Source organism: Dermacentor albipictus, chromosome 3, assembly GCF_038994185.2.
Source record: "Dermacentor albipictus isolate Rhodes 1998 colony chromosome 3, USDA_Dalb.pri_finalv2, whole genome shotgun sequence".
Taxonomy (NCBI): domain Eukaryota; kingdom Metazoa; phylum Arthropoda; class Arachnida; order Ixodida; family Ixodidae; genus Dermacentor; species Dermacentor albipictus.
In genome coordinates, this window is record NC_091823.1 from 182839128 (window position 1) to 182857540 (window position 18413).

General features: G+C 50.1%; 1 protein-coding gene across 4 annotated transcripts in view; it reads left to right on the forward strand.

The window, feature by feature from the left end:
* l(2)k09913 (lethal (2) k09913) overlaps nt 1-18413 on the forward strand; it is a 121119-nt gene that overhangs the window by 52627 nt on the left and 50079 nt on the right. For 2 of the 4 annotated variants that reach the window (XM_065451765.2, XM_065451766.2), the window contains exons 3-4: nt 14221-14385; nt 16982-17233. The exons of 1 other annotated variant lie outside the window; for it this stretch is intronic. In XM_065451765.2, the coding sequence (XP_065307837.2) occupies nt 14221-14385; nt 16982-17203 (387 nt within the window). In that variant the 3' untranslated portion in view covers nt 17204-17233. The remainder of the gene's footprint in view (nt 1-14220; nt 14386-16981; nt 17234-18413) is intronic. One more of the 4 variants, XM_065451762.2, reaches the window with a different exon arrangement.

Below are 18413 nucleotides of genomic sequence, written 5' to 3' on the forward strand. Positions count from 1 at the left end.
ATGTACAACTATTTACATGGGGAAAAGTTTGTGGTAATCGCGCAGGCTGGTACAAAGGTCACAGCTTTGTAAAAGTGCTGTTTGCTGGGCCAATTGGTTCATGCTGACAGAGAAAACCAGAAAAAAAATTGTTGTGACACAGAACACTGTTGTGTTCTGTCATGTTTCCATCTAAATTTTTTTCGCTGGTTTTTTCAAGTGTCAGAGGTCACAGCTCCAGGAGACAGTCTACCACTTCCTTTTTGTGCTTCTCTTGTGCGCATGATCCTGTTCAAATGCACTGTAACATAACCCTCAGGAGCTATAGCGCCATCCCGGCGCTTGTTAGAATGATAGCGAACTAGATGAGCAGTACGGTTTCGAACAGGACACTTGGACAATGTCAGTTCATAGCTGGAATGAGGGTGGTGTGTCTTCAACAGGGGTGATTTCGTAATTTAAGTGACCTAATCATCGCGATACCTGGTAGGGCCCGGTATAGTGCGACAGCAGTTTTTTGGACAGGCCGACGTGGCGACTTGGAGTCCACAGAAAAACGAGATTTCCGGGAGTGAACTGAAAGTTGTGGTGCCAACTGTTGTAGTGAGTCTTTTGTGACACCTGAGCCGCTGTAAGTTGATCACAGGCAATCTGGCGAGCTATACGAGCCCGACCAATAGCATCATGGGTGTATTCCGTGGTACATTGTGACACCGAAGGTAGTAAGGTGCCAGAAGGCAGAGTGGGATGGCGACCAAACAAGAGGTTGAAAGGCAAAAAACTCATGGTATCATGACATGATGAATTGTATTTAAATGTCACATAGGGCAAAGTGCTGTCCCAATCGTTCAGTCCGTTTGTTTGTGAGTGATAAGCGGTTGCGAGTTTGTGTCATTGGACCAGGAATGGAGTATGTCTTTGACAACTTGGGACAGGAAGTAGTGGCCAAGAGCTCTCATCAGCTGCCTTGGCGTGCCACGGTGAAGAATCACATCTTGAAGTAAAAACTCTGCTACCTCTGTAGCGCAGCTGGTGGGCAGGGCACGTGTAATGGCACAGCGCATTGAATAGTCTGTGGCAACGGTTATCCACTTGATCCCTTTTGTCGATGTAGGGAAGGGGCCAAGGAGGTCCATGCGGACACGGAAGAAAGGCTCCGTGGGAACATCGATTGTGTGAAGGTGGCCAGCAGGTTGCACACATGGCATCTTTTGACGCTGGCAGAGGTTACTAGCTGCAATGTAACCTCGCACAGAGTGGTAAAAGCCTGGCCTGAAGAAGCGATGTCCAACTCTTGATAACAAAAACAACAGTAATTTTATTAAAATAATAAAAACTGGTATGCGACAACGTCTGGATTTTTAGCCATAGGCTAGTTATGGATCCATGCAGTTATACAAAGAAAAGTAATCAATTCAGACACGAGCACAATCATTTGTTTTGGATCAAACGAACAAAAACATAAAAGAAAGAAAAAAAAAAGAAGGAAATGCAACCAAACAAAAACCAATAAACTAAGGTGCAGACCACTGCAGGAGGGAAAAAGCCACAGTCCCCGCCGGCTCGGTCGCGCGCCATTCCCTGCATGCCGACGACACAGCCATCTGCACCCAGAAGCGAAAAGGCTTAGTTTCTGTCCAAACTGCTAAGTGTCACCCACAACAGGAGTCCCGCACCACCAGTGCGGCAGCACGTATCCAAGACAAGACCCATGGCCTCCCTCCCACGGCAGCCCGCACACATACATGCTTGCGATAAGAATACATGAAACGGTTACACAAAAAGAATTGGTTGAACATTTGTGACTTTAGCCGTTTACAGAACGGTAACATTTAATTATCATTTACTCAACGCAGCAAGAATGTACACTGATATGCTATATATTGTGGGCTCACTGTACGTCTCCGCGCACTGCGTCGCCAAGTGGCCCCCGAGAAGTGGAGCCCCACGATGCGGCACGACGGCGCACGGCGATAGACCCACCGCAGGTCCGAGCATCGAGCCGAAAGACCTGGCTGGCTCTGGCCGTACGCATGGGCGCTCTCCCAGGAACACAAGGCGTCCAGGACAGTTAAGGCGTTTATTGATCACAAATGGCCAACACGTACCAGACTGCACCCAAACACACAGAGTACACTCGGCGCCCGCGGTTCCCGATGGTGAGGAAGGCGGGTTACATGCCGCGTCGAACAATGGTTTGCACACGCGAGCCGAAATGCGTTCGCAAACACTACCTAGCGCTTCCCGTCGCCGACAATGGTCTGCGACGGTTCGGACACGCAAAATGTGACGCACTGAGCACCTGTGACTACCGCAAGGGTGGAACGCAGAGCCACTCAGCAAGCCACACTTACGCAAGCTGACAAAGCACGTGAACGTCCCCAGGCCGGGGCGTTGGGGGACACAAATAGCTGGTCGCTCATGTACCTTGCAGCTTGCCTCTTGTGACCGGCGCTCGTCCCTGCCGCAGCCCGACTCCCCCGTGCATGGCGATCGTCCCCAGTTGGGGCTTCTTCCCTTCGTCACGCCCAACGACCCAATCGCAGGGACGCGTAGCATGACATTACGGGACGCGGTCGCGGCGCCCGGGGAAACGGCGCGCGGTTGAGGGGCAGTCATTTGGGAGGGGTTTTCCTCGCAATGGCGAATAAGTCTGGACGGAGCCTTAGGCATAGCAACGACTGCGCCCCGTTAGACCGAAAGAACTCCCACATCCCTCTCCCCTTAAATATCCCTACCAGCGGAGAAATAAGCCGGCGGCATGTAACACAAAGGAAAAGTCCCCTGTATCAGCCAGCATTAGATATTGCAAGGACGGCTAACCTCCTGCCTTCGTTCCAGCCCTTAAACACATATTAAAGAAATGAGAACGATACAATCAGGGCAGATACACTAATAGCATAGTTATTTGACACGTACAGCAAACCCAGTGAATATCGCGCACAACCATATAACTCAAAGGGAAAACTGTACAACACACTGCCCCAGAATACCCCCAGAATAAATGCACTGTCTGCTACTCAAACACACACACACACACACGCACAGAGACACGCATTCACAAATAAACATTAAAAAAAAGTTAAGGAACCCCAGACAGGTGGGCGCCGTCCGCGGCTGCGTCTGTTAGAGTGAGCGTGTGCCCCTTATAAGGATAGGGCACGGGGGGCTGGCACCTCTGCACTCTGCGCTGCGCGGGCCATGCCTTCACCAACTGGTGACGTATCAGAAGGGTGCCGATAAACCCTCCTGGCACGTCCAGGTGGCCACACCGTGTTTTCGGACTGGTCTCCGTAGCTGTGGCAGGCGAGACAATCGTTGGAGCAGGGAGTATCCTTGCGGCTGGAGCGCCTGGCTGTGCAACCCAGCGCCGGCATCGGCTGCGGCGGCGGCTCGAAGGCACGACAAGACAAGGGCAGACGGCTTGTTCATCTTGAGCGCACGTGTGCTGCAACTCAAGCCACTGACGAAGGCAGCTGTCGAGAGAGAATGACTGCGGGAAGACAGTTCCGGGGCACTGGCAGCAGATGGGAGGCACAGGATGGAGGGTCGTGAAGCCAGCTGGACGTGGTTTTCATCCCCTTTTGCACGCGCACACACGAGGCACCTGCGACATGTGCGCTTAGGGCTTGCAACTGATTCAGGCGCAGGCAACACAACTGCCTGAGGCGTCCAATGTCTCAAACCTCCCCTTCATGTGACGCTCCCGTGGTCGCATGCCCCGGCTTTCCGAACACCTACGCAGCGAGTCTCAAAGACGAGACAGCAAAAGAATGAGGGCACCAAGCGCCCCTCTTCAGCTACGTACAATGACGATGTGGGGTAAGAAGCGGGGCACTTTGAAAACAAGGCTATGCACACGAAGGAGACTAAACCTATTATTCAAACAAGAAGAAATACAAGCACTGAACAAACAGGCAAACGAAAGCACATGCGTCTTTTTGACATCTAGTTAGGGCGGACTGGAACCGTGGCGCGCGGGCCTCTATGCGGGAAATCCCGAGAGAATAGAAACGCTCGCAGAAGCAGAAAGCAAAAGTAACGCGTTTCTTTTACCAGAAAGGTCTGGAAACGCGAGGGTGAATTCACAATGGTGGTCGTCGCCTGAGGGGTATCGATGCGACGGCCGAAAGCGGTCGGAAGCACCGGACGTCCTCTGTTCCCCGGAACACCCTAGATCGCTGGGCTCTGGCGCCGGCTCAACTGGCCTGCAATGGTAGGCTTTCAAGTCGGCAATGTGAACGCGGCCCCTGGTTCTCCCCGTCTGAGGATCCGTCAGCTCATACACAAGTGGGGAAAGTCGTTTCTCCATGCGGTAAGGCCCCAGCCATTTAGGAGCCAATGCTGCGGAAAACCCTTTGCTGGCGTCACTAAGAGCGTGGTTGCATTTAAGCACCAAGTCACCGACCTGAAAGCAGACGTCGCGATGACTCTTGTCATACTGAGCCTTCTGCTGGGCTCGGGCGGCTCCCAAGCTGTCCCTTGCTCTAGAGAAAGCGCGGGCAAGCCCGGAGCGAAGCTGCGCTGCGTACGAGGAAAGGTTCCCTGGCGAATTCTCAACCCCTGCTTGGCGCTGCGTAACAATGGTTAGCGGATTCGCCAGTTCACGGCCAAAAGTGAGGAAAGCGGTGGAGAAACTTGTTGAGTGGTTTTCCGCTGTCCGGATGGCGAACGCAAGTTTGTTCACACGGTCTGCCCAATCCTTCTGGCTCCTGGCAAAGGCCGTGAGCATTGACTTCACAGTACGATTAAAGCGTTGCGTGAGGTTGGACTGGGGGTGGTAGGGCGATGTGAGGCAATGCTCGATCTGAAGGGATGTACACGTCTCACGAAACACCCGAGAAGTGAAGTAAGACGCATTGTCAGTAATCAAACGCTCCGGAAATCCAAAGCGTGTAAAAACTTCCATTAGCTTATCCAACGCTGCCCGAGCCGTCACCTTGCGGAGCGGAAATAGCTCCACCCACTTTGTAATGTGATCGACCACTACCAAAAGGTGCTGAAAGCCCTGCTTACTCTTTGGAAAAGGCCCAATTAAGTCGCAGGCAGCAAACTGCCAAGGCCGCTGACTATCAATCGGCTTCGTTAAACCCGGCGGACGGCCACCGCGAGACTTCACCGTCTGACAGACGTGGCAAGTCTGGCAATAACGGAAAACGTCGCGCTTCATACCGGGCCAGGTGACAGTGTGCCTGAGTCTTGCAAAGACCTTAGAGCCACTGAGGTGTCCAGCGAGTGGTACATCATGAGCGTAGTGCAAAAGTGCGCGCCTCAGACTTTTCGGTATCACCACCTTAAATGGGTCAATAGATTCGTCTTCGGTAGCGATATATCTAAGCACGAGCCCATCGTGGTCCATCAGGTAGGAATCTTCGGAAGTACCAGCAATAAAAGCTGGCCCGGGTACTTCTGCACTCGTAACACCAGCAATGTTACGGCGCTCCGTTTCCGCTACTCTACCAGCAATTTCCTTGCAAAATGAATCCTCCTGCCGGGCCTTTAGGAGCTCTTCTCGGCTGAAAATAATCGCGGCCCCTCCAGAGTGAGAGCCAGTTCCATTACTTCCTTTTGGAGATACTGCAAACGCCTCGTTCTCCAGTGTCGTGGTAGGCGGCTGTCTATCTGCGGCTAGCTCCTTCTGCACACGTGCGAGAACATCTTGCGCGGTGACATCGTGTTCATTAAAGGCACAGTCATGAACGGTTATGTTACCACCAGTGCCGGGCGGTCTATTCACAACGCTCCCTTTTGGCTCGTTTACAACTATTTCCCCCACTGATGAGAAACTCTCGTCACCGCCCAGCTGTACAACGCCGAAAACCTCTTTTACCACAGTCTCCTCTATAGGGGGGGACCCGAAGACGGTCTCCCTCTCTTCCTCGGTGACTTCACCGCTCGCACAGGCGAGCGTGTCGGCGGCTTCCATCTTTCGCCGCTCGCCTCCGGCATCAGCCGGGTGGAAAAGTGACGCACGCGAAAGCGCGTCTGCGACGACGTTCGCGCTCCCCTTTCGGTACTGCACCAAAATGTCGTAGTGCTGTATTAGAAGTGCCCAACGTGCCAGCCGACCCGCAGGTTTGCGAAGCCTCATGAGCCAGCTGAGCGCGCTGTGATCCGTCTGCACGACGAATTTCGTGCTGTCTAACTAGACGTCGAATTTCCTCAGTGCAAACACAATCGCTAAGCACTCCTTTTCCGTCACGGAGTAGTTCTTCTCCGCAGGGAGCAGCGCCCGACTAGCAAAAGCCAGAGGGTGCAGGACACCGTCGAATTCCTGAAGGAGGACCGCCCGCGATCCCAGATCGCTCGCGTCAGTCTGAACGACGAATGTCTTGGTCAGGTCAGGCAATCTGAGGCGAGCTGTCTCGGCAATGGCTCGGGACAAGCCGCGGAATGCCTGCTCCTGCTCCAGTTCCTAACGCCACTCCACAGACTTCCCCAACAACTTTGTCAGCGGTGCCTGGAGTTTCGCACAAGATGGAATAAATGACCGGTAGAAATTAGTCATTCCCAGGAAGCGGTGGAGGCCGCGTACATCTTTGGGGGCGGGAAAATCCAGGAGAGCCCGGAGCTTCTCCGAATTTGGCTCAATGGAGCCTCCTCCTAGGGTGAACCCCAGCAAGTGGACTCGAGTTTGCGCCATTTGTGCCTTTGCCGGATTTAGCGTCATGCCCGCTGACCTGAGCTTCCCAAGTATGTCCCCAACGTGACGTATGTGCTCCTCAAACGTTTCGGAATAGATCATGATGTTGAGGTAGCACATGGCATGGGACCATTTGGCATTGCCCAGAACCCGATTCATTAGCCTCTGAAATGTGGCTGGGGCGTTGCACAGACCAAATGGCATTCGCTCAAATTGTAAAAGCCCACGATGGCACGTGAAGGCGGTCTTTGCTTTGTCCTCGGGTTCCATCTCTACTTGTAAGTAGCCCTTAGCAGCGTCTAGAGTCGTGAAATACTTTGCTGAACCTAGGCTGCCCACAATTGACTCGATGGTTGGCAACGGATAGGCATCTTTACGGGTAAGTGCGTTCAGTCGACGGTAATCAACGCAAAGGCGGAAACTACCATCCTTTTTTGGAACCAGGACGACAGGAAATGCCCAGGGGCTATCGGAACGCTTGATGACATCGGTCGCCAGCATCTCGTTAAGCACACCATCGATAGCCTGTCTCTTGGACAGGCTAACCGGCCTGGGGTTGCACTTCAAAGGACGCGTATCCCCAGTCTCGATCCTGTGGCGTACAAGGTCAGTGCAACCTGGGTCTTCTGTGAACAGCTTGTCATAGCTGAACAGAACTTCGGACATGTCAGATTTCTGTTTGAGCCCCAGCCCTACCGCACGGGCGATCAGAGGGTGGAACGCGCCACCTCGCGCAGGCACGTCTATCTGAGTGGTAGTGCACGCAGAATACTGCGCCAGAAAGGGCTCAACCCCTTTATCCAGCACGCCGTGCGGGCTCGCCACTCGTTCCGCGCCGACACATGCAGGAGCCGGAGGGTCAGCGAAAAGCCTCAAGGGGGACAACGGTCCCGCCCTATAGCCTCCGTTCGCAATGTCTACCACTATATGGGTCTTACGAAGAAAGTCACGACTCAGAATCACGGGAACACTCAAGCCAGGCAAATGAATGAAGCGATAGCGCCTCGTTCGACCATCCCAACAAACAGACAGCCTCGCTGCTCCGCCTGCAGGAACGGAGCCGCTGGCTAGGTTAAAAGTTGCTCGGCATTCGCACAAGCGAACAAAGTGCTTCTGCAAAAGGGTCAAAACATCGTCGCCAGACAAAGAGGCCCTGGCACCTGTTTCGAAGAGCGCAGCAAATTCGCGACTGGCAATAGTGACAGTGACGAACGTCGCGAATGCATCCGCGGGTAAGCCCGCACGACACACGGAGGGAGCGACAATCACTTCAGTCGGACGTGCGTTCACGCCTGACCCCCATCCCTGTTTCCCTGTCGGAGGGGGCGTCTGGGGCAGTAACGAGCAATGTGGCCCAGCTCACCGCACTCGAAACAGCGGACTCCTCCGCGCGCATTCCTGCGGTTGAAAGCACTCTGCCCCGGTCGTCCTCCTCCGCCTGCTGCGCTGCCCTCAGGCCGTTTGGGACATGCGTCTTCTGCTGGGCGTGCGCTGCTGCGGAATGCTTCGCGTATTTGAGGGGGCAGATTGGGCCTTTGCCCCGCACTGGCCGCGCGCCGCACATACGCATGAGGGTCCAAGGCGCGTTCGCTGATTCCCCAAGCTTGCCGGTTTTCAAAGCCCACCGCAAAGGTGGACTGCGCGGGCACTTGCTGTTGGCGTGAATGAAAAAGAGTTCCCGTCCACGCACAGCGCGGCTCTAGTGCCTCGCTTGCCGGTGGTGGAGGGCAATAGGCATGCATGGCCAGCAGGTCGCCTTGTATACGTTTGGCCTCGGCGGCCATGTCCTCCAGATCACGGAACCGACTTCTGCGCAGGTAGGCCGCAAAAGTTGGGTGGGCCTGCTTTATCACCCTCTCGAACCTCTCGTCGCTGGAGGCCGTCGGCTCTGCCATCTGAAACAGCTCCTCCATCGCTCGCACGTACTCGAGGAGTGATTCGTCCGGGGCTTGTGTCCGCAACTTGAGCTCGCGCCACATTCTACGATGGTAGTCGACAGGCAAAAATTCCTGGCGGAGAGCCGCCTTGAAATCTTCGAGCGTCGTTGCGCGGTTGCCGGAAAGCCTGTACCACTGTGCTGCTCGCTCTGTAAGAGCAACGGGCACAACATGAGCCAGCATTTCGCGGTCATCAAGCCCTACAGCTGCCTGATAGTGCGCCAAACCGTCGAGGAAGTCTGTGACACTAACCGCATCTGCGTAACCGCGATATGTGGGCACTGCCAGCTTAACCACCGTCCGCGAGTGCCTTGGCGACTCCAAGGAAGTCCGGAGGGCACTCGAAAGGGACTCAATGAATCGCGTGGCTTCGCTAAGCAACGCCCCCGCGTTTGGTGCGCTTGTCTCACCAGGAGCGTCTGCACGCGGGATTTGGGCATGCTGGGGCACCTGCAACCCTCCCCTCATTTCGGTTAGCGGTGCCTCGCTCAACTGGGCGCGACTCGAGGCTACCTCGCCACCTCGCACAACGGTGCTCGTGGCAGGCGGTAACCCCCTACTCCTTCCGCGCTCGCCGTCGGTGGTGGAGGCCACAGCCGCGTAGCTCCTCAATGCGGGTGGGGTTCGCGGCAGTCTCCCCTCTTCCATGGCAGCAAGCTCATTGTTGCTTATCGCTGCATTGAGAGATCCGCAACCGTCGCGGAGCGGCGTGGACATATCACGCGTATCTAGTAGGTTTGCGCCAACTTAGCTTGCACTCTGTGTTTCGTGCTCTGGGAGTTGACCTGTGCCTCCTTGCTCGACACCAGCATCGGCTGAGTAATCAAACAGGGCGACATTCACGAGAGTCGTCAACAATGACGACTCCTTGAAGCTGAAAACATGGCACGGCCAGACGATCAAGCGGGTCTCCGGCTCGTCACGCACCGCAGCAATGCAAAGGCAGTTACTGCCCCACGTTGGGCGCCAAAATGTGGGCTCACTGTACGTCTCCGCACACTGCGTCGGCAAGTGGCCCCCGAGAAGTGGAGCCCCACGACGCGGCTCGACGGCGCACGGCGATAGACCCACCGCAGGTTCGAGCACCGAGCCGAAAGACCTGGCCGGCTCTGGCCGTACGCATGGGTGCTCTCCCAGGAACACAAGGCGTCCAGGACAGTTAAGGCATTTATTGATCACAAATGGCCAACACGTACCAGACTGCACCCAAACACACGGAGTACACTTGGCGCCCGCGGTTCCTGATGGCGAGGAAGGCGGGTTACACGCCGCGTCGAACAATGGTTTGCGCACGTGATCCGAAATGTGTTCGCAAAGGCTACCTAGCGCTTCCTGTCACCGACAATGGTCTGCGACTACCGCAAGGGCGGAACGCAGAGCCACTCAGCAAGCCACACTTATGCAAGCTGACAAAGCACGTGAACGTCCCCAGGCCGGGGCGTTGGGGACACAAATAGCTGGTTGCTCACGTACCTTGCAGCTTGCCTCTCGTGACCGGCGCTCGTCCCTGCCGCAGCCCAACTGCCCCGCGCACGGCGGTCGTCCCCAGTCGGGGCTTCTTCCCTACGTCACGCCCCACGACCCAATCGCAGGGACGCGTAGCATGACATCGCGGGACGCGGTCGCCGCGCTCAGGAAAACGGCGCGCGGTTGAGGGGCAGTCATTTGGGAGGGGTTTTCCTCACAATGGCGAATAAGTCCGGACGGAGCCTTAGGCACAGCAACGACTGCACCCCGTTAGACCGAAAGAACTCCCACAATATACATTTGATGCACCGTGTGTCGAGTAAGAACAAGGGTACACCGGCATTGACACTTACTTTACTATACATCCATGAACACATACATACATAGAAACAACAAAAAAGCATAACAGCAACGCTGTATCCAGTTGTTGACATCATTATAACTTTCATTAAAGACTAATCAGATCGGAAAGAAAGAATTCTTTTACGGTAGTATTAAAATTTGCTGACTGCTTAATGTTTGCAGGAAGCGAGTTCCATATTTTGACACCTATATAATGTATGCGTTGCTGGCCGTACTGATTGTGAGATATCGGCACGAGAAATTTCTCGAGGAAGGCTGAGCGACTGTTAAATGTCGATTTATTGAAAATAGGGGCAGGAAATGGCGTGTTGCATCTCATTATCGAGCACACTAATAAGGCAATGCGGTTATCTCGCAGGTGCGATACTGACATGACTTTGTTCGCAAGAAAAAGATTTCTTGATGGTGTATTAAAGCTAGCGTAGTTGATTATCCGCAAAGCTCTCTTCTGAAGCCGTACTACAGGCTCCAAGTATGTTTTTTATGTAAATCCCCAGGATTCAATACAGTAGGCTAAGTGAGAATGAACGAGACAAAAATACAAGGTTCTCAACGTTTCAAAACTGAAATTACTCCGCGCCTTTGTAAGTACGAAGCATGCGGAAGAGACCTTACCAGCCTATCGATATGAGGCTTCCAGTTCAGCTCGGAATCAAGGGTCACCCCTAAGTGGAGCACTGAGTTGACTTTTCAATTTCATCACGGCCAATCGTAATGCAACATGGCTCCTCAAAAGGTTTTTTCTTAAACGGGGACATGAAAATAACAAATTTAATTTTATTTGTATTTAAGGAAAGTCGATTACTTTCAAACCATTTGCTAATATATTGAAGTTCATTGTTGATTGTTTTAACAGCGTTATTTAAAGATTTGCTTCTGACCACAAGAGCTATGTCATCAGCATACATGAAGGCATGTGCTTCATTTAGGCCGTCCGGAAGGTCATTTATGTATTTTGTAAATAATATTGGCCCAAGTACCGATCCTTACAGTACGCCCATAGTAATGTCAGACTTGAGGTGTGCTCATCGATGACCACTGCTTGTTTACGGTTATCGAGATAGCTTTTTAAAAAGTCTAAGGAAATGCCTCGAAATTCAAGTCTTTCCAGTTTCATGAGTAATATGCGATAGTCGACAGTATCAAATGCCTTTCTTATATCTAAAAATACTCATATTGATATTTCATTGTTGTTCAAGGCTTCATTGATTACATTAGTTAAAGACAGAATAGCTGTAGTTGTCGATCGGGACTTCTGAAAACCGTGTTGATGCGGGGAAAGCATGTTATTTTTGTATAGAAATTTTCTTATTCTATTGGCCAGTAGTTTCTCAAAAATTATGTTTATGCAGTTCAATACCGATATAGGTTGATAATTACCGAAATCGCTGGGGTACCCACTTTTATAAATAGGTGTCGCTCTTGCTATTTTCAATACCTCCGGGTATGTGCCCGTGTAAAATGCTTTGTTAAACAATTTAGTGAGAGTAGGTGCCAAGGTTGTTATATTATTTTTCACTACGGACACCACAATACCATCGAAACCAGGTGCTTTTCCTCTATCTAACAGATTTGAAGTTGCTATTACTTCCTGGATTGAAATATCTATGTAGCCAAAGGAACATGTTCCAAGCAGGCAAAGATGGCTCGAACCTACTTTGCATGCCAAAAAGAAGTTGGTTTCCAACCGTACGAAAGTGATGATTAAATTCTTCACCTACTGATGAAGCATCGCATCCTGTAGCTATTGATGGAAGAAGTTGTTTTGAAACTGTAGGTTTAATAATATAGTTTATAGTAGCCCATAGTTTTTCGGATTGTGAGATGACGCATTGATCTGGTTACTGTAATAAAGCTTCTTCTGTATTCTCATTGCTGCCAAGGCTTTGTTTCTGTGCTCCTTGTATTGATTAAAGTATGCCAATAATCTGTCATACTTTAGTATGCCAACTCTGTTATAAGTGCGGGAGGTGCCAACGTGTTTGGCAGCAGGTGCGTCGTGAAGCTTGGCAAGAACAGTACAATGGAGACGACAGACAACTAAAAGTAAATCTGGTCCATCAGAGTTGATGTCGTGTGGGTAAAGGATGTTGTCGTGGAGCGCAAACATTCTGGTCGACTGGTCTGATTGTCCAGATGTCAAGCGCTCAATGATAGTCCAGAGACAGTCGCTCTTTCGCTGCTCGGTAACAATGTCGTGAAAGTCAGAAATGGCCAGAAGGCAAGTGTCGGCATCTTGTCCATCATCGTCAGCAGGATCGATGGGATGATGAGACTAGCAGTTGGTGTTCAGATGTAAGTGGCCGGACTTGTACATCACAGTGAAAGAATATACCCTGAAGTCCGAGTGCCCAGTTACTAAGGCAGCCAGTCGGATCTTTCAATGGCAATAGCCAGCACAGGGCATGGTAGTCTTTGGTGACAGAAAATGCGTGGCCAAACAAGTAAGGGTGAAATTTAGCCACTGCCTACACCAGAGCGAGGCACTCGTGGTCAATAATAGAAAAATTCTGCTTTGAAGGGGCCAAGAGGCGGCTGGCATAGGCAGTTACGTGCTAGACTACATTTTGCTTTTGGGTAGAGGACAGCACCTATGTCATGGCTACTGGCATCTGTGCGAACTTGAGTTGGTGCAGATGGATCAAAGTGGCCTAATATCGGAGATGCCGTAATGTGCCGCAACAATATTATATTTTCGCTAGCATTACAAGATTGAAAAGACACCTGCCACATCCTAGCTGTGTGCCAAAGAGCGACCACACCACAACCAAGGTACCGCAAGGCAACGCTGTGCAGCAAGTACCCGCACCACGTGCTGACAGGCCGGTGGCTTGTGCTTGAGAATCGGAAGACTGGCACGCGACAGCAGGTGACAAAGAAGAGAACAATGTTCGAAGAAGCAAAGCTCGAGGGACATTTTTGTTGAGTGTGGAGTCTGTTGAGTTGACAGGCACAGGTTTACCCAGATAAAGTTTTCTTAGAAATGGCTGTTGTAACTGTTGGTTACAATATATCAAATTGCCTGTATATCATACTTTTTTGTGATCCCTTTCAGATTCAATATATCCGGGTTTGACTGTAATTACTTAATACTTTTTCTCTGCCTATCCTCATGCATTCCACGAAACAAATCAAATCAAGTGAGCTTTCTATTTCAACAGTCAAATATCGGGGGACACAGTAAAAAAAACCACAGTCAATTTGACAAAGAAATGTGCCTCATAAACATGGCAAGTGAAGCACGTGAGTACATATCGTTTTAAATATGTACATGGTAATGTACATGATACATCTACAGTAGTAGGTTTCCCCAGTGTCCTCGAGGAACTAAATCAGGCACCAAGTTTGTTTAGTGAAAATAAGGGTGAAGTTATTGGTGATGTGTAGGTCAATTAAAACAGTCACTATAGTCGAACGTCGTTATGATGAAGTGTTTGAGGGCTCGGAAATAATTCATTATACAAGTCACTTGTGTGTAAAGGTCGTGCATTGAACACCTGGCAATAAAACTAAGGCAGAATTATTTCGTTGTAGAGGCGCACTCGACCGTATGTTTTTTCAGTATCTAAAGAAAAATGCTACCTCACACCAAGTTGACATTTAATGAAAATGGGGGGACTGTATTTCTGCAATGCCACACAGGTCCGCTGTCTTCATTTCTTTCCATATGTGGGTGGTGACCTTGTAGTTTTCGTTTGTTATGGTGCCTTGGGCAGGCTTAGCATTGATAAGCTCTGATTATGCTGGTCCTGTCACATTCAGTGCATGTCTAGTGCTTCATTCAGTCCACTTTTCATTTATATTGCGATGGCGTGTGCATTGTCTTTGAAGGTGGTGGCCAAGTGGCTGCTAGACTTTCTGGTGAACCACCCCAACTACAGCCGTCTGGTGGTGCATGGATTCAGTGTGGGTGGCTACCAGTTTGGCGAGGTGCTGGTCAAGATACGCAAGGCAGGAGGTGATTACAATGGGGTGCTGCCTCGTTTCAAGGCACAGGTCAGTCATTGATGCCACAGTTTACTGTCTCTCTAGATAAAGGTGCAAGTTTACATTCCAGCTCGGAAGAGTACGGCCAAAGATTGATGTGTCGTTTGTAGCATTAGTGAAACGGTCGTAACTTGAGCTGCATACTTTTGTACTGATCCCAAAGCAAGGAATTTGATCAAGAGAACAAGATTGCAGATGTGTATTCGAGTTCAGTTTGTGCAAAACATTTTAAATAACCTCATTAGCGAAATGGATCTCCTGATAAACCAATTGTTTTTGGAGCATCATTGACTATCTTTAACGCGTTATCACATTAGAACTATTTAATTTGACATCAAGATACTGATACAATTTCACCTGTTCAATTACTTTGAGTTTAGGCAATACTGAAAGTCGACATTCAAATCATCATCATCGTCATCATCATCATCACCAGCCTGGTTAAGCCCACTGCAGGCCAAAGGCCTCTCCCATACTTCTCCAACAACGCCGGTCATGTACTAATTGTGGCCATGCTGTCCCTCAAAACTTCTTAATCTCATATGGCCACCTAACTTTCTGCCGCCCCCTGCTATGCTTCCCTTCCCTTGGAATCCTGTCCGTAACCCTTAATGACCATTGGTTATCTTCCCTCCTCATTACACGTCCTGCCCATGCCCATTTCTTTTTCTTGATTTCAACTAAGATGTCATTAACTCGCATTGGTTCCCTCGCCCAATCTGCTCTTTTCTCATCCCTTAACGTTACACCCATCATCCTTCTTTCCATAGCTCGTTGCATCGTCCTCAATTTAAGTAGAACTTTTTTCGTAAGCCTCCAGGTTTCTGCCCCTTAGGTGAGTACTGGTAAGACACAGCTATTATACACTTTTCTCTTGAGGGATAATGGCAACCTGCTGTTCATGATCTGAGAATGCCTGCCAAATGCACCCCAGCCCATTCTTATTGTGATTATTTCCGTCTCATGATCCGGATCCGCCGTCACTACCTGCCCTAAGTAGATGTATTCCCTTACCACTTCCAGTGTCTCGCTACCTATTGTAAATTGCTGTTCTCTTCCGAGACTGTTAACCATTACTTCAGTTTTCTGCAGATTAATTTTTAGACCCGCCTTTCTGCTTTGCCTGTTCGGGTCAGTAAGCATGCATTGCGATTGGTCCCAGCAAGGCAATATCATCAGCGAATCGCAAGTTACTAAGGTGTTCTCTAATTACTCTTATCCCCAATTATCCCCAATCCAGGTCTCTGAACACCTCCTGTAAATACGCTGTGAATAGCATTCGGTATCTCCCGGCCTGACGCCCTTCCTTATTGGAATTGTGTTGCTTTCTTTATGGAGGACTATGGTGGCTGTGCGGCCGTTATAGATCATCATCATCAGCAGCCTGGTTACGCCCACTGCAGGGCAAAGGCCTCTCCCATACTTCTTCAACAACCCCGGTCATGTATTAATTGTGGCCATGTCGTCCCTGCAAACTTCTTAATTTCATCCGCCCACCTAACTTTCTGCCGCCCTCTGCTACGCTTCCCTTCTCTTGGAATCCATTCCGTAACTCTTAATGACCATCGGTTATCTTCCTTCCTCATTACGTGTCCTGCCCATGCCCATTTCTTTTTCTTGATTTCAACTAAGATGTCATTAACTCGCGTTTGTTCCCTCACCCTATCTGCTCTTTTCTTATCCCTTAACATTACACCCAAACTTTCAGTATTTTTACATACAGCTTGTCTACACCCTGGTTCCTTAATGCCTGTACGACTGCCAAGCTTTCGACTGAATCAAACGCTTTCTCGTAATCAATGAAAGCTATAAATAAGGGTTAGTTATATTCCGCACATTTCTCTATCACCTGAATGATAGTGTGAATATGGTCTATTGTTGAGAAGCCTTTACAGAATCCTGCCTGGTCCTTTGGTTGACAGAAGTCTAAGGTGTTCCTGATTCTATTTGCGATTACCTTAGTAAATACTTTGTAGGCAACGGACAGTAAGCTGATCGGTCTGTAATTTTTCAAGACATTCGAATACTTGCAATGAAGCTGCTATAATTTGCACTTAGACGTGTTCAGTGTCACATCTGCCAGGGATAGGTGCACGTAATTACTGTGTTAAGATTATCTTGCAGGAAAGATTGTCATTCATGGTAATGAATACACCGATAGATGGCAGTCTTCGTCAAAAAGGCGAGAGGCCAGCTGGTAGATAATGAAAATAATGAAAAAGAGAGGGCTGAGAACCGACTGTTGTGGGATACCAGATTTTACGGTGGTTGTAGCTGACTGCCTCTGATGAAAGAAAGAAAGGCAGTTCGGCAGCCGTGCATCTTGAGCACACAACAGCTATTTGCTTTGCAGCTGATTGTTCTCGTCGCTGGACTTGCCGCACGTGGAAATAGTGATGTAATGCCTACAAGATTGAGGAGCTACATCGCCCTGGCCTTGCAACGCTCTTATTGGACACCTACGTGGTTCCCTTGGCGCCTTCTCTACCTTATGAGGGCAGCAGGACAGCACAGCTGGCTTAGAAAAGTGGCGGATCGACGACCAGGCTTGTGCTTCAGCAGCAGTGCATCTTGAGTACACAACTAATAGCTATCTTCTTTGCAGCTGATCATTTTCGTCGCTGGATTTGCTGCACATGGAAATCGTGGTGTGACGCCTACAAGATTGAGGAGCTACATTGTCCCGACCTCGCAACACTCTTATCGGACATCTACGTGGTTTCCTTGGCGCCTTCTCTACCACACGAGGGCAGCAGGACAGCACGGCTGGCTTAGAAAAGCGACAGATCGGCGACCAGGCTTGCAGTTTGGCAGCAGTGCTTCTTGAGCACACAACTAATAGCTGTCTGCTTTGCAGGTAAGCACTATTCGTTCCATATCCTTCCACTTAAATTTATGCACCGCTGCCAGACTGCAGCCAACTCCACCTCAACCTTTTCTCTTCTTTACACGCATGGAATATTGGTACAGTAAAAGCTCGTTACCTCGACACCCATTAATTCGGAAATGCTAATAATTCGGGTGGCTCTATTGGTCCCGGCCAAAGTGCATGTTAGTCTATGGGACCAAACCTGTGGTAATTCGTCATAATTTGGCCCTGCACCGCTTAATTCGGACAAATGCTGACAGCTGCCACTACACGAAAGTGTGGTAAAGCAGTGCTGGCACCACTGGAGTGAAACCAAGACCTGAGAGGCATTGCCATTGTCTTCAATTAGTGGGGGCGATCGCAGCGTCACCGAATGTCGATGTCTTCTTCCTTCGCTCCACTGCGCCTCCGACGCCATTTTCCCTTCTGCTGTCGAGTCGGCGTCATCTCTTCTTGCAGAGTTTTCTTTTTTCGTTGTGACCTTGTTTTGCATGCCACCACCATCGCGTGCTACAATGATGGAAACACCAGCAAAGTGGCAGAACAAGTACAAAGCGTTGTACTTGGTCACTGCATTGCTGCTCTGTTGTAGGAAACTTGTAAATGGGTGAAAGTGCTTGTGGACAAACCGCTGGGTACCGTTAAGGAACTAGCTAAAGTCTTGCTTGACATCACCTGAAAGCTAGAAAGTATCACAACAAGCATCAGAGTTGACATAAAAAGCTTAGTAGAAGACAACAAACAGTCTCAGAGGGACATGCAGAACATCAAGACATCCATGGATGTCATGAATAGGACATTTGAGCAACTCAGGACTGATGTGCACAATGTGCACCATGAACTATCAAAAGTGAAACACCAGCAGGCTAGCATTATTGGCGATGTGTGCCGGTTACAGGGGGAAGTAAAAGAAATGCATCAGAAGATAATCGAGCTCGCGCAATACATTCGTCGGAACAACTTGGAAATAAGAAATGTTCCTGTGTTGGCAGAGGAATCGTTGCCAGACATGATGAAAAAATTAGCGACTTGCTTGAAGATGGAACTTCGTACCGAAGATATCTATGTAATGCATCTAGTTCCGACCAAACACAAGGCTCAACAGAACATTTTTGGCAAGATTTACCTCCACTGCAGTCCGAGTCAAAATGATAAAGAATGCCAAGAA